Here is a 23,019-nt window from a genome sequence, read left to right as displayed (position 1 = left end):
GTGTATAACACAGAGGAAAGGTCAGTGGGGTTGATTTACTAAAACTGGTGAGTGCAAAATCTGGTGCAGCTGTGCATGGCAGCCAATCAGCTTCTAACTTCAGCTTGTTCAAAAAGGCTGACAAAAAAACTAGAAGCCGATTGGTTTCTTTGCAGAGCTGCATAGATTTTGTACTCTCACATTTTAGTAAAATAACCCCAATGTGAGAACTAAAATAAGATTGGGCCAGAGGTTGCATGGTGTGAGGATGCTATACTGGTCAATGGCAAGAAAGAGGAAGCTAGACAAGGCATTTGGTTAACTGATCGGCTGATGTGCCTATGCGCACATATATACAGGAGCTACAGGAAAGAGGGTCGTGACTGAAAGCAGAGAAAATAAGCTTCCCAGATAGACTGTTAGGGCCAGCTCTCTGATAAGGTTAGTGGAAAGAAAATTGCATAATCTACAGCCTGCCTAACACATATGGAGATCCTTAGGCAATTTTCTTTCATTCAAACATAGGTTGAAGGAAAGAATATTTCTCGATTCCCTACTGTTGCACTACTGTATTCTGACAGTAGGTGGTTTCCCAGCTATCAGAATACAATGATCACTAAGGCTCCGTTCACATGTAGGCGTTTTGGGGCGTTTTTCTGCTCTAGGATCAGCTCAAAAAACGCCCAACAAGACAAATCCTATTCATTCTAATGGCCCCTGTTCACATCTGAGCATTTAGACGTTTTAAGCAAAACACCCAATGCTCAAAAAAGTACATGAGCTTCTTTTTGGGCAGATTACAGGCGTTTTTCATTTTTTTCCATTGGTCACTTGTCAACCTAAAAATGCCTGCACAAAAATGCCTGTAAAACGCCTGAAAAAAAAAAAATCGCCCATAAAAACACCTGAAAAAACACCTGTAGATAGCAACGCCAAGATGTGAACTTAGCCATAGCCATTAGCAGTGATCAAAAAAAATGTACCCGACGGGCTGGTTGTACTGAAGTCGACTGGCAGATCAACTTTAGTACAACTAGCCTGTCCATAAATGGATTGAAATTTGTCCAGTTGAGCCAATTTTAGATATAGCAGGTGTACCAACTATCTAATCTCTAGATCAAAACAGGTTTTTAGGATCCTACTCCTGTACATCATTTTCGGTTTTTAAGATCTTCGAAATTTGCACAAGCACTACATCATTCAGCACTGTAGCTGCTGATTTTCAAAAATCAGGTTCTCACCAGGGCCTGAAATCCAGCACCTTCTTCCCCAGCCGGTCCTTACCGCTGTAGGTCCTCGGCAATGCCATCCTGAATATGGGAGCCAAACGTGGCTTCCTGAGAAACCACAGCCAGCTCCCAACTGCACATGAGCAAGCTCATGCGCGGTTTTGTGAATGGTCCTGTAGCATGCTGGGATGTGACGTGTCCCAGGAGGATGCAGGGGGGGAAGGGAAGGGGCGTCACCCTCACTGAGCATTGCAGAAGTGGCAGTAAGTACCAACTAAAATTGGTTCTCTCTGCACCACCCCCCCCCAACCAAACCTGTAACTCAGGCTGAGGGGGCAGAGCAAACCAGTGGTAGCTCACTTTGAGTGAAGTTATGCTTTAATTACTAGAGAAATGAATTTACGTTGTGTCGGAACACCTCATCAGGTTGACCAATCTCCAGACTCTCAAATACCTCATTGCAGGACAAGGTTACCTGTCTTTATGTTCCACAACAAGATACTCCAAGAATCCGAACAACAATTTGTTCCTATAACAACTTTCTGCAAAGTCATGTTAGTAAGCAAACCTGTTATATTGTATAAAGAACCTAACAAAAGCATAAAGGAACTAAACAATGCAAACACATTATTAGTAAAGCATATAATAATTATTTTCCTTTACCATTAGGAAGAACTATTCTCTGGAAACAAGGAAACAAAGTGCACCCATGTGCAAGCACCCAGTATAGACCATGTAGTATAGTTAAAAGGCACCAAGCCAAATGGAAATATAGGTAAAAGCAAGAAGTATCAAAAAAAGATGCTAAATATAATAAATATCATGTATAAAATACATATATAATCTGCATGCGTGCGTGTAAGAAAACCCAAATCATCACAGTAAACTCCACCAAAAAAGCTTTTTGCATATGCTAAATCAGCTGCGGAGGTGTAGATGAATCCCAAAATGTTTCGGAGTATTTCCTTCTTGCAGGGGTTCACTAGGGTATAACACACACTGTACTGTTAAAAGGCAAAATTAGAGTGCGTAAAGTTGGTGTAACATTGTAGTATAGTTGTGGCAGTATACAACTATACTGCAATGTTACAGCAACTTTACGCATGCTAATTCTGCCTTTTTACATTATAGAGTATGTTATACCCTAATTTATCCCCTGGAAGAAGGAAATTCTCCAAAACATCTCGGGATTCATCTAGACCTCTGCAGCTGATTTAGCATATGCAAGCAGCTTTTTTGGTGGAGTGTATTGTGAAGTTTTGGGTTTCTTATACACACAAGTACAACTTATATACAGTATGGCTTTTATACATATTTGTTATATGAAGCATCTTTTTTTGATGCTTCTTGCTTTTACCCTATATTGCTAAAAAAAATGGCTTTGTGACTTAACTACACTACTTGGTTTATAGTCTACCTGTAAAGTCCCTGATGGGTGTATGCTTGCACGTAGGTGCACTTTGTTTCCATTACAATTTGGGATGTTGGCAGAAAAATTTGTCCACACTTTAAAGCTCCCCACCAACCACATTTTCCATTCTCTTAAAACAGAAGTTGGGATAAAGGGGCACTGGGGACAAAAGTGTCAGGTGTGGCAAAACTTCTCTCCTTCCTAACCACAATACCAAAACTATAATTGAGTGTCGAGAAGCACGTCCGTATCTAAATTTATAAAAGAACATCTTCAGTACCTGGCCAGAGTCTCCTTCCCTGCTCCAGGATTGACGTAGATCACATTCTCCAGGGAAAGAGAAAAGCGCAGGCCCTCCACCTCTGATATGTACAGGTTTGTCACATTGTTGCTGTGCTTGACGCAAACAAACACTTGATCCTCCGATGCATCCGTAATGTAATATTCCTGCCATGAAAATTCCCAAATCAACCATTAAAAGAAATAATAAACTGTCCACCAACACTGAACATTATGGCTGCTATCAGCTATCACATGACACAACTCAGCAATACTCACAGTTATTGGATGGTGGGTAATGAACTGGGCTGATCTCATTGGCTTTCGGTTATATGAAACCCATAACTGCACAGAGAAGGGGTCTTTGCTGCCCAACAGATGCTGGAAGAATGAAACAAAAGTTGGTTAGATAGAAACAGCTATAAACCATGTATGTCTGGGCAAAATACATGCACATTTACCCATGTTTTATCCCTTAAAGCTGTAGAAAAGGTATAAAAAAAAAACCCTGAAATGTAAAAAGGCATAAGGTGCATTGCATACTAGCACATTTTAAAAGACTTACCTTGAAACAAAGCCCTCCAGCAGCATGCGGTCACACCTGCAGAGGCTTCCATCATCAACCAGTCTTTCTTTCAGGTTCGCAAGCTGTGACCATTGGAATGGCTGAGCCGCAAAGACCTCATTCCCATGCATGTGTGCGGGAGTAACGCCTGCTGCACTGGGCTCTGAAGGAGTGGCATGGGTATGCCATTCCTTCAGAGCGCATGCGCCGGTGATGTCACCGGCTGCTGCTACTTAGAATATCTCCTAAATGGTGCACGTTTAGGATATATTCATTTAACCTACAGGAAAGCTTTATTTTAAGCTTACCTGTAGGTAAAAATAAAAATACTGCGCTCACTACCACTTAAAAAAAAAAAAAACAGGAGATTTTAAAAATGACCTACTGGTCTGGACAGGAATCCGCGAGCTCCTAACTTCCTGCAGTGAGCTGACAACTTTTCCTCAGCTGCACTAAAAATACAAATAGTGTCAGAGCTACCCAGTTTTCTGCTGCAGGCCTACAGAACACATCTCCTTTATGTTATGAGATAAGAGGGAGGTGTTCTGTAGTCGAGCAGGGGAGAACGGGGCAGGGCCAACAACACTTCAGGATTTCAGCACAGTGGAGGGAGAGTTATGAGGTCACTGCAGGAAGTCAGTAGCTCGCTGGATTTCTGGCACAGGCAGACAAGTATTTTTCTTTTGCTGCAGCTTTTCTAGACTCCATTCACACTTGTCCGACTCCAAAGTTGTGTGACTTTGGAGTGCAACTTTGCATTGGTGCAACTTGTTGTACCTCTGCAAAGTCAGGCCCAATGTTACATAAAAAACAATCAGGTATGTCTTTCATGCAAATTTTGAGGTTAACATTTAAGTCTATGGCCCTCAAGCTGCATAATAGTCGTGCCAAAGTAGTGCATAAATTACTTTGAAGTCACTACGACGCACATACACTATATTGTCAAAAGTATTGCGACACATGCCCTTACACGCACATTATCTATAATGGCATCCCAGTCTTAGTCCGTAGGGTCCAATATTGAGTTGGCCCACCCTTTGCAGCTATAACAGCTTCAACTCTTTTGGGAAGGCTGTCCACAAGGTTTAGGAGTGTGTCTATGGGAATGTTTGACCATTCTTCCAGAAAAGACATGAATGAGTTTGGGGTGGAGGAACTTGACTGGCCTGCAGATTCCTGACCTCAACCCGATAGAACACCTTTGGGATGACCTAGACGGGAAAAAATTAGTGGGGGGTGACCAGCGCTATGGAGTAATAAGGACAAATTACAGGTGAAGAAGCTGCCAACCAACCCCTAAAGATTAGGAGGCAGAAATGTATAGGGAAAGGTAAAAACGGTTGGAATTGGCGCTACCTGGTATATCTAATGATCCAAGGTACTGCAGAGTGATCTTATTATCAAATGACGAATCGATATATAATAAATAAGTGAAATAATAACATATATTGATTCGTCATTTGATAATAAGATCACTCTGCAGTACCTTGGATCATTAGATATACCAGGTAGCGCCGATTCCAACTGTTTGACCTAGACGGGAGGCTGCGAACCAGCCCTTCTCGTTAAACATCAGTGCCTGACCTCACAAATGCGCTTCTGGAAGAATGGTCAAACATTCCCATAGACACACTCCTAAACCTTGTGGACAGCCTTCCCGGAAGAGTTGAAGCTGTTATAGCTGCAAAGGGTGGGCCAACTCAATATTGAACCCTACGGACTCTGATTGGGATGCCATTAAAGTTCAAGTGTGTGTGTAAAGGCCGGGGTGTCCCAATACTTTTGACAATATAGTGTATATAATTGGATATTATTGGAAAACATAGGGTACGTCTTGTCATACAACTCTGATGTCCTGAATTGCATGGCAAGTCACGCAAGTGTGAATGGGGTGTTAAAACTATAAACCATGGGGGAAACATGCATGTATTGAAGAGTATGGGGGTTCTTTTCTATTTTGCCCATACAGACACTTTAAATCTAAAATACAGTAAAAATCAGAGTAGAAAGAAATGTTCTTTGTTTAATTACCCATAATCCCACACCACGGCCACAGATATGAACAGATGGTGACTGCTTTGTGGATAAAGATGTAACATATGGACTCTGAATACACGGTGGACTTTTTATAAACATTCAATGAAAATAGATAATCGCTGGACTGAAGCTTAACGCAAACACATGAGGACGACAATAAGGGCTGTCATTGCAAATTTTTAAAGTTGTACATTCTGGGGCTGCTTGTTCCAGATCACTGTCAGCCAATGAAGTCTAAACTCCCGACCCTACATGATTGTCAAGGTCAACCACTCGGTAGGGAAACCAGGATGACGAAGACCATTTCAGAGCCTGGACTTTTTAAGGGATAACTTTAACTTGGCAAAATTATCATTTAAATTGCTAGAATGCCCTAAGGTGCACTGACATGGCCTGTCACTGTCTTCTCTGAGTGATGTCTCATTCAATCTATAAGACTAAGGACATCCTATGTCGGAAAGGAGGTACTCTGGGGGATATCTCTGGATTCAAGGTAAATACTGCAGATATATATATTTTTTTTAACCTCCGAGTCTGTAGCTGGGCTTTAAGGGTTAAAGAGCTAAAAACCACTTCTGTTCTGATCTCACTGATCTCAGGGTCTGACTGCCGTCTATACCGAGCGAAGAGGAGGAAGAGGAGGATGTGGGTTTACAGAGAAACAAGTATAGATAACATCAACAAACTGAAAAGAAATGTTCTTCTTACTCAGCTTCTAAGATTTCAGCCAATTAATGGGCCCTAACCTATAAAACAACTCCACTTCCTTGAAAAAAAAAAAAAAAAAATTTAAATTACGACAAGCTTTTTTTTTTTTTGCTTTTTTCTTCTTTTTTTTTTTTTTTAACTTTGGTAAATTTATTATTTAAATTGTAGAAATTCCCAACTTCAGACAAATTTTTTATTTTGTTTCAAAGTGGAAATGGGTTGGAGCTACTATCAGGCTTATATTGCGGTCTTTGTCCCTAATGGGACATTTAACCTCATTTCTTATCAGAAATAGTAATGAAAAATCTCCCCAATGGGGACACAGGCACATTATTAATAGTGTGGGGAAAGGTTAGAACAGACACTGGGGGAATTTACTGAAACTGGAGAGTGCAAAATCTAGTGCAGCCCTGCACAGAAACCGATCAGCTTCCAGAGTTTTTTGTCAAAGCTTAAGGGCTCTTTCCCACGGTCCGCCTCCGTAGGCGGATCCGTGTTGCTCAGCGGGGATCGAGCCGCCAATCCCCACTGAGCCGGCAGATGACAGCTCCGTCTCCGCTTGCAGTGCGGAGAGGGAGGTGTCACAGCTCCTGCTGCTCTCTATGGGGAATCGGATGAGTGCGGACCGCCTGTCCGCTCTCATCCGATCCGATACCTGAACGGATGGAAAAATAGGGTTTCCATCCGTCCAGATTTCACGGACAGGATCGGATACGGATGGCGGTGGGTGTCAGCGGAGGTGTCTCCGCTGACATCCGCTGCCCCATAGAGCTGCATGGAGGATCGCCTGTGTGAAAGAGCCCTAACGTGTTACTAAACCCAGGAGCCTGCATTCACTATATCTGGTCTCCCACACTACAGAGAACATGGAAATGCAATTATTTTAGTAAATATAAATTGCCCAAATACCTTCTCCAATCAGCAGTTAGCACAGTGTTGTAAATTCTGGTTAAAGCTTGTAGGAGGAGTTTTCATTGTGCTCCGACTGTCCTATAAGGCTGCAGGACCCCCAACCCTCTGTCTGGACAATGCTTATTGGTTCTGTGCTGATCACATGCACTCTCACAAGAAAAAAAAAAAAACTCTCTAGCAATACACACCAAACTGAGCATATGCAGCTGGTCCCCTAGCCCCTGTTATATATCGGGATATGGATTGGGGACAGTGGAACAAGGGGAGGATCAGAGAAGACCGAATTAAACAGCCTTTTTACACAATGCAGAAGATTAACCCCTAAGTTCCACAGAGAGTATAACAAGCATGCTTTAATGCATATACACACTGATTTTACTGTTGTGGGTTTAGTAAAACTTTAATTGAACAAGCTGAAGTTAGAAGCGGATTGGCTATAATGCACAACTGCATCAGATTTTGCACTCTACCGTTTTAGTGCTGGCTCACACTTATGCGAATTCTATGCATATCAGATGTGATCCGAAAAGCATAGATTCACATGTCATCTAAAAAAGCATAATTTCCATTGAAGGCTGTTCACATATATGCGGTGCGAATTTGATCTGGTTCAAAAAAAGGGTCCCGTGTGAGTTTAGTGCGGTATGAATTTCAGCTCCATAGACTTCTATGGGACCAGATTGAAATCACAATCCAGTGTTCACATCACTGCAATTTCTTTTTGTTTTGCCTGGATTTATAGAAATAAAATCGCAGATGTGACCACTCCCCTCACAAATTAGCGTTAAAATAGCACATGGCAAGCAGAAATCGCAATGCATCGTGTACCACTTTAAATTTGTTCCAAATTCACAGCGCATAAGTGTGAACCGGCACTTAGTAAATAAACCCCACTGTGTATTGTTGTATGCACTTGTGTCCTGGAGACAACCAACTCCTCTTATGGGTGACACAGGGACAGAAAAGTAGTGTGGAAAAATCTCCTCAATGGGGTTACAGACCAAACATGACACAAGTTTTAACTATTCCACATGCTATCCAAAATTAAGGAAAATAAATGTCTAGTTAGACTTTTAAGCTGAAGTTTAACCTTTATATTTTGCCCTTCCTGTTCCCCCCCCCCCCCACCTTATTTTAGACCCAGTGATGTTATCACTGGATCACTGTGGTTCTCTATGCAATGCAGGCAAATTACTGGTTGGGCTGGTGGGACAGGCTGGCAGGGTGTTCTGATGTTTTCAGGAATCTTTGTATATCATTAGTACCCATCTGGTGCTGTGCAAAGAAAAAAAAAAAAACACAAGCCTTAATATCACTTTAAAGTTGGAGGTGACCCCATAATTGTAAAACCTGGTCTGGTTTTTGACAGGACACCACTGGCTGATTACAAAGTGTCCAAGATGGGCGCTTATGGTCTTGTGCCTTCATTTCCCCTTGGCACTTTCACTGGCCCTTTATTTTTGTTTCTTTAGAGCGGAAGTAATCTTAAAGAAGAAAAAAAAAGAAAAACATTTGCCCCTACAATGCAATGGCATAATGTACCAATTAAATTGCATACTAGCAAATTATGAAAGACTTATCTTGGAACTAAGCCCTCCAGCGGTGCGCTGTCTCCGCTGCAGAGGCTTCCATCTTCACCCGGTCTTCCATGTGGGTTCGTAGGCTGCTTCTGCTTGAACGGCCGAGCCGATGATGTCACAGCTGCGGCACAAAGCTCTGAAGAACTGTGCGGGTATGCTGTTCCCCTAGAGCACATGTGCTGGTGACGTCACCGACTGCTGCTCACTGGAATATCTCCTAAACGGTGTACGTTTAGGGGATATTTATTTTACCTAAATGTAGGCTTCATTGTAAGCTTATCTGTAGATAAAAATCAAATTCAGGAGTTTATTTCCACTTTGAGGGCTGATTGCGATCCAGCTAAAATCAACACAGAGATGATGCACTGAGCTCAGAGCGCATGGTTTCTTTTTTACTTTTTTTTTTTAAATGAACTTTATTGGGATGTCACACAGACCGCTCATAAAGTTCAACTGCTGGCCACACAGCGCATTGTGCCCACACAGCAACACAATGCAGTGGTATTATCCGGGCACATGGGAAACAAGGCATTTTGCCTTATCCATGTGGGGTGGTGCACTGGAACAGCCGCCCAATGCAACCCCACCACATCTGGTGAGCACCAGTCCTTACTCCTGCCACCTCTGTTTTTAGAAGCAAGCACCTACCATTTCTTTCTCTTTTTCCTCCTTTTCTTTCACTCATCTAATCTAAATTTTGCCTAAATTATGAAAAATGTTGTAAGGTATGACGACATAAAACTTGGTTTAGGATAGGCACAAGACGTCTTCCAGTTTTGAAACTGTAAACCAGTGGTCTCAAGGAGACCCGTTTTTTCCTTTTTTTTGCTGTTCTTTATGACGTATATTTTGGTTTGTATTTACCTGCAAAGACGTGCTTTATTTAATGTGCCTGTATGTATACTGGAATATTTGCTCACCTGCACCTGAGTTGTCAAGTTTTAGGACTGTGTTTGTCTACTTAGGTCTTACTTTAAATAAAAAAAAAAAATAGTCACAAAAGGATTTTTAAACAATTTGACTATTCAGACTCAAAAGCAGTCCCATGCGTACAGTGCCATCATACGTTCAGGTAAGCTCCGACACCAGTGGATTTTGACACTTACCCAGGGGGACGCCTGCAGTGGGGAGGTGAAGCGTGAGGGAGTGGGGATAGGGAAAATTAGATTTTTGACTTCCCAAAAAATCAATTTCTCTGATGTTCATTGATGGACACAGCTCCTTATCTTCTTAATAATTGGGTTATACTGTTATACTGCCCCCTACAGGAGTAGGATACTAGGCAGAAAAAAAGTCTGGCTACGTCTATGGCAAGTCCCAAGGGGTATATTCCCTCTCTCTGCTATATGTACTCCTTTTTGTTAGAAGCAGTGTCAGAAGAATTACAACTCCACAGGAGGGGTGGGAGCTGTGTCTGTCAATGAACATCAGAGAAACGGATTTTACGTTAAGTCAAAAATTCCATTTTCTCTCTTGTTCATTGACGGACACAGCTCCTGATCTTCTTAATCATTGGGACATCCCAAAGCAATGTTAAACATGAGGGGTGGGAACAGCGAAAAATAAATTCCCAAGGCTAACTGTAGCCAACCAGGTAAACAGGAGCTCAAACAAAAACAACTGGAGCTTACCTGAAAAAAATACACCCTCAAATAGGACCAGATCCTCTATACAGCGGCCTGCAAAAACCTTGCGGCCAAAGGAAGCATCTGCAGATGCCAACACATCCACTTTATAGGACTTTGTGAAAGTGTACACCGATGACCAGGAGGCCGCCTTGCAAACCTGCGTCACTGATGCCTGAGGACGGAAAACCCAGGAAGAACGGAGCGCCCGAGTAGAAGGCGCCTTGACAGGGAAAGGAGGATCCTGACCCTGAATGGAATAAACCTGAACCACCATCTGTCTGATCCATATGGAAACGGTCGCAGAGGAAACTAACAATCCTTTGAGGTCCTTCCGATAGCACAGTGAGTCTGACTTCCTAAAAAAAAAAAAGACTACGTAGCTGCCAGGTACACCCTAATTGCCTGGTCCACATCCAAGGCATGCAAAGCAATTTCCTTTGGATGTGTATGCCTGGGACACAGGGAACTGAACGACAGGATAATGCCACTAATTCTGACACCCTGCGCGCAGAGGGGAAAGCCACTAAAAAGGCCACCTTCTGGGACAGCGTACGCAGGGGAATCCTAAAGATTCTCAAAAAGAGGCTTCTGGAGGACTGAGAGGACTGAGAGCACCAAATTGCGGTCCCAAGGCAACAGAGACCGCACTGGATGTGTCAAGTGCCGAACTCCCTAAACAAAAGTACGCACCAGGGAGTATGTGGCCAAAGGCCGTTGAAATAAGACCGCTAAGGTTGACACCTGACCCTTGATCGTACTCAAGGCAAATTTCTGCTCAACCCCCTGTTGATGTTGAAGGAAGGTCAAGATCCGAGCCACTGAACAAGAGCGAGGATGAACCCCAAGAGATTCACACCACGCTATGTACGTCTTCCACGTACTATGGTAGATCTTCCTAGAAGTTTACTAGCTTTCAACAGCAACGACTCCCGACAGTAAAGATGGACGGAAGACAGCAGATCCTCCCTGAGAAAAAGCTTCCAAGGAACGTCAGGGACCAGCCGCACCAGATCGGAGTACCATACACTGCGAGGCCAGTCAGGGGCCACTAAGATGACCGCGTAGAAGTCTTGGCAGAAGCTTGATACTGACCCCACGGGGCCACCAGCGCATCTGTGGCGTCCGCCAGAGGATCCAGTGATCAAGCCACAAACCTCTGCACCTTTCTGTTGAGCCAGGAAGTCAACAGATTCACCTCGGGGGTGCCCCACCGGAGACAACTGATGAAACGCCTCCGGATGAAGGGATCACTCCCATTGGTCCAACGCCTGTCGACCGAGGTACTACACCAGCCAGTTTTCCATCCCGGGAATGTATACGGCAGAGAGGGCTGGAACAAATCGTTTTGAGCACCTTAGAATGCCGGCTACCTTCAGAGCCACCAGGACACTTCTTGTGCCCCCCTGGTGACTGACATAAGCCACAGCTGTGACATTGTCCGATTGAATAAGCACTGGACATCCCTGAAGACGATCCGTCCAATGTTCCAGGCACAGTCTGATCACTCGGAGTTCCAAGACAGTGATCAGTAGTCTGGACTCTTCCAGGGTCCAGATCCCCTGAGCAGAATATTTGAAGAGGATGCCTCCAACCGGACAGGCTGGCAACTGTAGTGACCACTGTCCAATACAAGGGGAGAACCCAGAGACTGCAGATTCTTGTCCCATTTTGCCAAAATCTCTCTTGCAGAGACCTTGTATGGAACTGTGCAAACATAAGCACCTCAAAAGGTAGACACCATCAGGCCCAGCACCCGCATGCAAGTCCGAAGGGATGACCATCTGCTGGACAGAAGGAGACAAATTGCAGTCTGTAGTTTCTGGAGTTTGTCCAGAGGAAGGAGCACTCTGACTAAGGCCGAGTCCAGAGTCAGACCCAGATAGTCCAGCTTGTGGACGGAAGCAGAGCAGACTTCTGAAAATTCAGAATTCAGCCAAACTCCCTCAAGCTCGTAGGCGATTTCCAGGTTTTCCACCAGAGCAGTAGGAGACTCCGCTCGCAGAAGGACGACGTCCAAGTAGCTCAGTACCACGATCCCCCATGGGCATAACAATGCAAGCACCAGGTCCAACACTTTCGTGAAGACCCGAGGAGCAGAGGCGAGACCAAAGGGTAATGCCACAAACTGATAAAGCACCTCTCCCACTGCAAAGCGGATGAAGCCCTGGAGACTGACGCATAATGGAATGTGAAGGTAAGCTACCTTGATGTTGATGAAGGCAAGAAAATCCCCTAGATGCAGGGAAGTCACCACCGTGAGAACGGACTCCATTTTGAACTTCTGCACCCACACAAGGCAGTTCAGCGCTTTCCAGGTCCAGAATTGGACGTACCTGCCTTCCTTCCCGGGGACTGTAAACAGGTTTGAGTAAAACCCCTGAAAACAATCCAAAGCCAGAACCGGGACCATCACCCGTAAAGAAAAGGTCTTGCACTGCCCCAAAAAGAGCCTGTAAGCGGACCGGGGACAGTCGCACGTTGGGAGGAAGAACCTTACCGGAGGGTAAGAACGAAACTCGATCTTGTAGCCGAACCGAATGACCTTGTGGACCCACTTGTTCTCGTACCAGGGGAGTCCACGGGTCCGGGAAACAGCGAAGATGTCCAGATACGGGTGAGGGCGCACCTTCCTGCAGAAGAGGCCTTGGCCACTGGTCTGGAGAAGCCCGCACTTGACTTGCCTGACCAAGTTTGCTTGAATCCTCCAGATCTGAGGAGACAGATGAAGCAGGGGAAGGCGGAGGGCGCTTTTATGCCAGCCCGTCGCCCAAAAACCACCTCAACCTGGGACACAAGGGAGTCCAGGACCGCAGTCAGTGCATTAATTGATAGATGGGACCCGGAGGACCTTGCAGCCCCAGAGAGGGCATCAGGTGGGGAGATGCGCTCCAAAGACTTCATTAATCACCAGGGGGACCCCCCACAAAAAAGTGTAAAACACTGCTAAGGGACAACCCCACCGCTCTGGCAGCACCACCCAGTTGCCAGTCACAGAGCACCAATCGATCCTCGGCAGAGAAGGAGAGGACCCCCACCAGAATCACCATCCCGCAGAAGTCAGGCACCGCAGCCACCAGGAGAATATGCACTGCATGAACGGCGATCAGGAAACGATCAGGAAATGATCGGCGATCAGGAGTCAGCACCAAGAGATGAGGAGGGGCTCTCACTGCTGAAATCGCTGCCCAGAGGGCTCCACTGTCATGGGTGCTGCCATTTTCAATGGCAAACCACCGCAAAACGGCCGCCGTGCTTTGAAGCCAAACCCTGGGGTGTCTGACCGTCCCAAGGAGGGGTCCACATCCACCCCAAAACCCTCCAGGGGGAAAGGGGGACAGCTACTTACCATACTAGGAACCAGGCGGGCACCGCTACAGACAGAACTCCTCGCCATCGGAATGGGGGGCTGTCGGCCAGGAGTAACGAGCGTCTCGGGCAAGACCCGGTCGTATGCGACCTCGTGAGTCATTTAACTTGCAGGCCAGAAGCCATCCGGTGGGGTTATGTCGCAGTCGACCTAGCGCAGAGCTCGCTGGCCAGACTGGGGTGACCACTCAATCTAGATTATCCAGCCTGTCACCTAGACTGGCAGTTGACTGTTGATCTCAGAGAAACAAACCAGGAGAAATATTTCTATCTAAAAAGAAAAAATTGCCAGGACCAGAGATCCCAGAGCGACTATAGCAGAGAGCGGGAGTATACCCACTGGGACTGCCCATAGGCGTAGCCAGACTTTTTTTCTGCCTAGAGCTGTAGGGAGCAGCATAACCCAACCAGGAGCTGTGTCAGTTAATGAACGAAAATAAAATATAGCTTGGGGGGGGGGGGGGGGTTGATGGGTTATTAGGAGGCATGATCAGTTTGTCCCCTCAATAGCCAGGGGACAGGGTCTCCAACTTCCCTTTTCACAGCATTACATATATGCCTTACCTTAACTCCTGCACCAATCTGTTTAACCACCAGGCATGAAGAAAAATATGTGGATCATGCAACTCCCCTTCTGTTACATGACAGTACTGCTGCTTTGAACCTCTGCACCCAGTGCGGTCACACTTACCACTGTCTTTGTAGCAAACATGTAATTTTCCCGGAGCTGAAAGCCATCCACATTCTCGATTATTATCTCAGAGTTGTCACGAGACTGGAAGTAGTCGGTGCTGCGCAGGACAATAGAGGTGCCGCGAGGCTCATGCCGTTCAACATAAACTGTGTTCGGTTTGTCAAGTGGAGCAAAGCCCCTTATTGGAAAACAAAATACAGATCAATCTAACCAGAGTGTAACAGTAGAAAAGGGTTTCTATAACATCAAAAAAATTGTTAACCCCTTTGTAACCACAATATGACTATTAGTCCAAATGTTCATGGCAAAAGTCCAGTGCAGCTTTGTTCACCGGTTCAGATACAAATTTTTACTTGAATTCGCACCTGAACCGGACCTAAAATCGCACAGGAGTCTTTTCAAAAACAGACCGTGGCTGCCCCGAACATGTGTCCACTTCACCCTATGTGAATCAGATGCTGTTCAAAACGCAACCGATTTGCATGTATGTGAAGCGAGCATTAAGGTCTATGTATCCAGATCTCTAATGCATACATGTGTATGGAGTTTACACTTCTTTTGTGGGGCCTCTGTGCCTTCATGCATTCTATTCAATACAATTCTGGTAAAGGAAAACAGATTTAGAGCTTTCTGATAATTTTTTTTTGTGAAACATTTTTTTTTTTATTTAATGAATAAACGTATAAAAGGCTGTTTGTTCTTCTGTTTGCCTGCAATCCAGCTTTAGACAGGGCGCTCAGAAGAAGGCATAGTCATGTTGGCATTCTCACCCTACTTACCAGAAAAAAGACTTCACGTGTTCCTGGATCATTATCCACGTCTGACCGAAATCCTCTGACTTCCACAGCTGTAAAAGGAAGGAATGAGGTTAATGTCTTGCGTATAGTGGAACACTGGTGATCCAGGGGCTCCCCAGGGTACAGAAATTAGTTAGAAAATTAAGGTATTACAAGGGACTTCAATGAGCTGCACTTTGGCAGCATACTCAGTTCTTGTTACATTGTATCTGACAGGTATACTTTAAGGGTCTGTTCACACCAATGGCTGCTATTCGAGGTAAAGGAAGTGGTGCAGTCAATCAAAATGCTTGTCACAGTGATATTTCGATCATCTTTATTCACTGCAGAGGGCTGTGATGTGGTGTTTACAAAAAAAAAAAATGTATTGTCCTACTTTTTTCTTACTTTGGTGTGAACTGAACACAGACTCCAAGCAAAATGCCTTGTCTATGCATTGGGACTACCTTGGGCCAAGGCTGCCCAGCACAGTCCAATGCATATGTTATGAATGGCCCTAAAGTATATCTCCAAGTAAATATGTTGTTTCCTATGTAAAAAATGTACAAAAAAAAAAAGACTGACAATTTTGAAAAAAAAATAAAAAATATATATATTTTACTTTTTGCTATAAAACATATGCAATTAAAAAAAAAAATAGAATTTTTGTAAAATCTTATCGTAAAATTCCTCTGACAGTCGCCGCCCATTCATACAGTCTTCCCGATTGGGTATTGGCCTTCTCCGCAGGAGCAAGCTAGTCATTTGACAGGTACTCTTGTGGAGAGATCTGGGGGTCTAAAAGACCCCAAACCCCTCCTCTGCACTTAAAAGCATTCAAAACGCCAAGTTTTGCTGTTTTGAATGCTGTCATTTTTTTTAATCTAGCGCCATACAGTACCCGGAAGTGATGTCACTCATAACATCACTTCCGGGTTTTTGCATGGAGAACCGATCAGAGCCGAATGCGGCTTTGATCGGGTCTTCGGCAGCTGTGCAGGCTGGTTGCCCGGGTCCCAGTGGGGCGAGAAAGCCTTCCGCTCCTTGTAATGACAGCCGAGCGGCTCCTCAGCCGCATCGGTTGTCATTACAAGACAGCCGACTGTCCGCTATGAAGGCCAGTACTGGGGTGATGCCTCTAGCTGCAGGCATCACTCCGGTACAAGCACTTTCCCGAAATTTCGGCATTATCAGTCACCTTGGTGGCTGAATCCAATATGTCGGGGAAAGTGCATATTGGCCCTCGATATATCGGCCTTGCCGATAATCGGTCAATCTCTAGTGGCTAATAGGCCATCCTCTAACAGATTCAGGTCGCAGCAAAGAAAGGCCTATTAGCCTAGGAGGCCGAGAGCAAGAGAAGGCACTCAAACACACTTGAATATAATTGTATTTTTAATATCAGTTTGTGATCTTGCCCTGGAACCAGACTTTTTTGTGAAGGTGGATGTCATTGGTGTGCAGGCGGCTTACTGACCCTAAAGAGGTCCGCCTAGACCAAGCCTCACTCTGACATGTTTCACCCAGAAAGTTTAATCATCTCTATGATTACAGAAAGGCGAAACTGAAAGCTTAAGAGTGCGCCAACACCCAGGAATTCCAGTGACATCAAAACAAGAAAGGAAAAATTATTCTCAAACGAAATCCGAATACATAGCTGGAAACCTGAGCCGATATGGTCTTACCTGTTTGTTCGGGTGAGATTTGTCATATCCCAGGACCAGGTTGGGGTCTGTGCTGTGAAGGAGAATTTCTGTAGGTTTGAAGGGTACAGAGAAGCCCCTGATTGTAACGCAGAAGTCCATTGTGATCCAAAGGTATGACGCGTCGGCATCAACAAATATGTACTAAAACACAAGAAAGGTCACATGCGGTCATTGATTAGAAATGACTAAAGCTCTACTTGGCAGCTGCTCCTTTTTTAACTCAGGTTGCAGAGTCTGACAGGCGGAAACCCCCTTTCAAACTTGTCCATTGAGCTCAATAGGAGCAAGCACAGCTCACACTTGCAATGCATTTTTTTACAACAAAATCCCTCTTGCATTTAGAAGAACAAAAAAAGCAGGACATTCAGGAGGTGGCAGGATCAGAGAGGAGTAACTGCAGTCACCAATGTTAAAAAAAGGCCAATATTTGAAGTGTTACTAAAACCACACCAGTAAAATCAGCCTGTATATGCAGTAAATAATGCTGGTTATATTAACTGTGGAAATTAAAGGGTTAATCCTCTGCATTGTATAAAAAGGCTGTTTGATCCTGTATGCACAGATCCTCCACTTCTTCCACTGCTCCCAGAACATGTCGGGATAAGACAGTTAGTGGAGTCAGTCTGCACATGCTCAGTTTGGTGTGTATTGCTAAAGATTGTTTTTTTCTTGGGAGTGTTGATTAGCCAATCAGCACTGTCCAGACAGAGGGTCAGGGGTCCTGTATCCTGATAGGACAGCTCAGTGCAGTATAAAAAAAACTCCTCCTACAAGCTTTAACCAGGCACAGATAAAAAGTAAAAGACTGCTTTATACTGCTGATGAGAAAAAGGTATTTAGCAGTTTATATTTACTAAAATGATTGCATGTCCATGTTCTGTGTAGTATGGGGGGCCAGATATAATGAATGCAGGATCCTGGGTTTAGAACACTTTATTTTATCCACTGTGTGACTGGTCACATGAAGCCTCATCCCTCTGTGCATAAGGCAGCCATGAAGGGAGAGAATTTCTGTTGCAGGAAAGAAATCAACATAGTGTGCGAGAATCCCTCCTGCCAGGCCATGGTCTTCTCCTGGTGGGGGGGGGGGGGGGGGAATCCACCTCCCTTGGGAGAAGACAGTGATTATTGCTAGCAGCTATAGCAGCTGCTAGGGTCAATCACAAGAGAATCCAGCAGGCTTTTTGTTCCCAAGTTGATCGATCAACTTGGTACATTGTGCCTGCCCATTAATGGTTCAAATCCTGCTGAACCGGCTGAGATTCAAACCGATAATGGACTGCCTAAGTCCATTGGTTGCACTCTGACATTATCATGTAAACTGCAGGACTGATAGTCCTGTATTGTACAAAAAGGACAGTGAGGGCCCTCTCACAAACTGGAGCATCAGAACCTGCCGACAAGAGAAATAAGGAGGGGCCCCACTGCAAGGGTAGCTTTTAAAAAATCCTGGATTTGTGCTGGAAATGAGCTACATACTGCGGCATATCATCCATGTGTGTAGGGTGTGCGGTGCACATGGGCTGCCAGGACACTATTCTAAGGGGCAAGTGGGGAGGGGAGCGGTGTAGGACAGCCAGGGAGCGAGTGTAGGGGGGTGGAAGGCTGCGGTCTCCTCATGCTAGGTTTGGAGAACTGGTGGCAGCCTTCTCTGCAGTGCCCCCTGTGGGGAACTGAGATATGGCAGCCTCCTATGCTAGGACTTGTAGTGCCCTAGACTGTGGGGAGACGGAGGAATCCTCACCCCCACAGAGGGAACTATAAGTTCCAACATAGTGGGTTGCCATTCTTCAGTCCCCTGTAGTCTAGGGCACTACAAGTCACAGAATAGCAGGCTGCTCTTACAGAAGACGAGAAAGAGCTAAGGGGGAGGGGGGTTGTACTGGGAGAGGGGAAAGGGAGGATTTTTGCTGAGAGAGGAGATTTATGCTTGGGGGGGAGGATTTGTGCTGAGGGGGGGGGGGAGGATTTGTGCTGAGAGGGGGGGGATTTATGCTGAGAGGGGGAGATGGGGAAGGATTTGTACTGGTAGGGGGGAGATCTGTGCTGAGATGGAGGGGAGTAAGAGAATTTGTGAAAGAGGGGTTTGGAGGGGGGGGGGATTTATGATGAAGAAGTGTGAGTGGGGAGTGAGGATTGATGCTGAGGGGGTATATGGGGGTGAGGGGTTTGCCCTGGGCACTGAATGACCTTGTCCTGGCGTTGATGCACTCTATAAATTGCTAGGACCGAGAGCAGGACCCTCTAATGCTTTTGTCTTGAATTCTATTTTATGATTATATCATCATCTTTTATTTTGCAATGAGAAACCTGTTGGCGCTATATAAATCCTATAATCTAATAAAAATTATGGACTTGTTCTTGAAGCCATTATATGGCAATTGCATTTTTTGTTTTGTTTTATAAAGAAAGTCATGGCACAGCTAGAAAGAGGATTCTAGCTTAAAAATTAGCTTTATTTTAGTTATTCTTGCCCAATATTTCACTGTGAAAACAAGTTCGGCTACAACCCTAATTAAGCGGAGTTCCACCCAAAAGTGGAACTTCTGCTGTAAAGCCTCCTGACATGCCACATTTGGCATGTCATTTTTAGGGGGGGGGGGTACCTAGATTTGACAGGTACCACCATTCCCACTCAGGCCGCCTAGGCTGCTCGAGTGGAAGTTCTCCTCTTCCCCTCCCTCCCTGCAACCTTCTGGGACACATCACAGATCAAAGAAGGTTGTCCTTTACTCAGGTAGCGCAGTGCGACTCGCGAATGTGCACACCCGGCTGTGAAGCCACAAGCTGTCACAGCTGGGTGCCCACACTAGTAATGCCAGGGAGAGAGAGGAGAGGGAGAGAACAGATGCTCCCGCCGGCCGCATCACTGGATCGTGGGACAGGTGGGTGTGGGTTTATTAAAAGCCAACAGCTACACTTTTTGTAGCGGTTGACTTTTAATAAACACAATAACGGTGGAACTCAGCTTTAAGATTCACAGAGTTACAATTCAGAGCCCTGACGCCCCTTGTACATCATTTTAGAGAGATACGTAATTTTAGAGATGGTTTGAGAGCTCCAGCAGGCAGCCCAAAAAAAAAAAAACAATGACCTGTGCTACATGGATAACTCATTCAAGGTGACAGGTTCACTTTAACACATCTAATTATCACATTTCTCTGTTCCCAGAAAATGCCTGTCACCTCCGCTTGCAGCGATTACAGAACTGTTAGTTAAGGCTATAAAAATAGATAGTTGTGAACCACATAGACAGTACTGCTCACCCTCTTGTTGTCTGCCGGGCTGTGGAAGAACTGCTCCATGGTGGCAACATCGCCATTTCCATTTGCGTAGCGAAACTTCTCTGATATTCTCTTGAAGCTTTTCCCATAGTCGTAGGAGATATAGACCTAAAAAAGAAGGCAATACAAAGATTTATTAAGCTTATATTCATATTTCCTGCTGCTTTATGCAATCAAGTGTTGGATAACACTCACAGAGGACGTTCATGGAGGAACGTGCCACCTGCAGGCATATCTGTTATCTATCATATTTATCTCGAGATGGGAGCTCTCAGATTAGTTAGGGACCACATCACACAGGGGGGCGTGAAATGCTTTTTTTTTTTGTGCTGCCGGTTGCAGGTCCCGAGGCCGAGCAGAGCTCTTCGGTGCAGGTGTCAAACCATCGAAACATTTTGAGAGGCTAACAAACCTTCCCCAGTAAACTGCAACCAGTAACCTTATGCCATAGTCTGCTGCTCTTCTCTGCAGTGCTTTCTGGCTTGGCTTTGGCAGCTTCTGTGCACAGGCCCAATCACGCTAAAATTTGATGCTGACCGCACTCATTTCCTGACATACACCACTGCAGCGCCCACTGACACCAGAACAACCACCTGGCATAGCTTGGCTAGGGTCTTCTGCATCAACGATGAGGCAGGCATTATGGGATTGGGAGGAAAAAGAAAAACCTAACCTGAGGGAATTACAAGAGAACTTCTCTTGCTGGTCGCCACATAATTCCAATGGCATGGCTGTAAAGCCAATTCTCTGGCTGCAATACTTTAAGTTACTGACCTGAAACAACTGTACAGATCAGGAGTCCTCATTTGTTCCAGAAAGCACTGATGCCAAAAACAGCCAGGTCAGCAATGGCAGCCTGTATAAAATGTATTATAGATCCTTTTCTCATCCCTTTCATCATTTCAGTGCTGCTGATCCCCTCCAACCTCTTTCAGCCACTTCCTGTTTACATGCACTCGCTCCAGAGTTAGCTGCACATCATTGCGTTGAACTGTCTTCCCCATGGTTACAACAGAGGACCATGTCTCCGCGATGTGTTTTGGCACAGTTGGTTGTAGTCTCCACCATGGTACAATGTGACTGGGTGGCAATGTAGGAGCACAACTCGGGAGATGGCATAAAAAGGTGACTAAACAATAACTTTAACCCTTTCCCTGCCTTTGATGTTCTGCATCAGCAGCAGTGGCGGGCTTTACACAATCTGACAAGTTGGCTCTCCGGTAGAAATGATCAGGCGGCTGTGCAGATGCCCAATCACTTCCACCCACCCCGGTAGAAAGCCTTGTAAGCACCACTTCATCATATTCAGGCTCAGAAAACATAAAACAGAATACTCCTCATAGTGCAACCTGTTTCTAAAGTTTATTTGGCCCAAGAAGATTAAAAACACAAGATCCCAAGAAAGATAAAGCGTTGTATGTTCCCTCTCTCGACAGTCTGCTACTGCCGCATCCCACCGACAAGATGGCCGCCGTTTCTCCTCCACGTGTGGCGTGCGTAGCCGTAAGCTCCAACCGACGCGTTTCGTCATAGGCTGACGATCTTTCTTGGGATCTTGTAAGTGTTTTTAATCTTCTTGGGCCAAATAAACTTTAGAAACAGGTTGCACTATGAGGAGGATTCTGTTTTAGGTTTTCTGAGCCTGAATATGATGAAGTGGTGATCGGTTGCCAATACATGGGAGAGGAGAGGAGGACCTTATTTGCCTAGGAGTGACATGCTGTATATGACCCTTGTAATGAGGGTCATAGAATTCCGGTAAGAGACAGTGTGAACTGGTGTATGGTGGTGGCTCTCTTGGCTAAAGGATCGTCACCTCTATTGGCTAAAGGATCTTCACCTTTATTGATATTGATCACCTAGAAACTGTTCTTTCCCTCCATTATTATTATGGACATTCTGTGCAAGCAGTTTGGAGATTAGCGCCACATTTTTTACAGTGTACATAAAGTGTACAAACCTTCTATTCCAGTATAAAAAAATTAAAACAAAAAAAAAAAAAAATATCCAAGAAAAAAAAACAAGTTATTACCTGTTAACTTGATTTCCAAGAATCTTCTAGGACGGCCTAATAAGAGATAGGCTCCTCCCACCTAGCACAGGAAACGCACCTTTTAAATACAGGTGAGAACCAGAGACCCTCAGTAATAAATAACAGAAGGCACAGCTAATTTCACATCTACCACCCATACTACAACATGAATAATAGGTGGAAGCAGCGCCGCCCTGGAAGATTCCTGAAAATCAAGTTAACAGGTAATAACTTCGTTTTTCCTCAGTCATCTTCCAGGATAGCTTAATGAGGGCGACATAACAGAAACCATACATGCTAGGGAGGGACCACAGCCTGAAGCACATTAATCCCAAAAGGCTGGTCGCTATCAGATAAGAGATCCAGACGTAATGCTTGACAAATGTCTGGAAACTCTACCAGGTGGCTGCTTTGCAGATTTGGAATGGGGTAGCTCCTGCCCTTTCAGCCAGGACATAGCCAGGGCCCTGGTGGAGTGAATTCCAAGATTTTGGGGGCTTGGAGCCTGGCAGATGCATAAGCCTCAATGATAACAGCCTTCATCTATCTAGTGATGGTAGTTTTAGAAGCAGCTGAACCTTTGCGTCTCGAGCATTTCCTCTATTCTTTGGTGCGCTCGATGTAACAATGTAATACCGCCTTACATCAATTTTATGGAAATCCTTTTTCTTAGGGTTGCTAGCTTGTCCACAAAACGATTAAGGATAATGATTTCCTGTCATCGATTAAAGTCCGTACTCACTTGGGGGAGAAAGCCTGGGTCCAGCGATAGAATTACTCTATTAGGCAGAATGGAGCAGTATGGCTCTGCTATGGACATTGCTTCTAGTTCA

General features: G+C 44.9%; 1 protein-coding gene across 1 annotated transcript in view; it reads right to left on the bottom strand.

Moving 5' to 3' along the window:
* Positions 1-23,019, bottom strand: part of SORL1 (sortilin related receptor 1) — a 161,899-nt gene that overhangs the window by 114,586 nt on the left and 24,294 nt on the right. The window contains exons 3-8 of the mRNA XM_082273653.1: positions 20,137-20,262; positions 16,850-17,011; positions 15,168-15,235; positions 14,386-14,566; positions 3,178-3,279; positions 2,900-3,066 (exon numbers count right to left, since the gene is read on the bottom strand). Of these exons, the coding sequence (XP_082129779.1) occupies positions 2,900-3,066; positions 3,178-3,279; positions 14,386-14,566; positions 15,168-15,235; positions 16,850-17,011; positions 20,137-20,262 (806 nt within the window). The remainder of the gene's footprint in view (positions 1-2,899; positions 3,067-3,177; positions 3,280-14,385; positions 14,567-15,167; positions 15,236-16,849; positions 17,012-20,136; positions 20,263-23,019) is intronic.

This window comes from Pelophylax lessonae, assembly GCF_965119305.1.
Source record: "Pelophylax lessonae genome assembly, chromosome: 12".
Taxonomy (NCBI): domain Eukaryota; kingdom Metazoa; phylum Chordata; class Amphibia; order Anura; family Ranidae; genus Pelophylax; species Pelophylax lessonae.
Note: the sequence above shows the minus strand (reverse complement) of the source record. Positions and strands in the feature narration are given on the sequence as shown.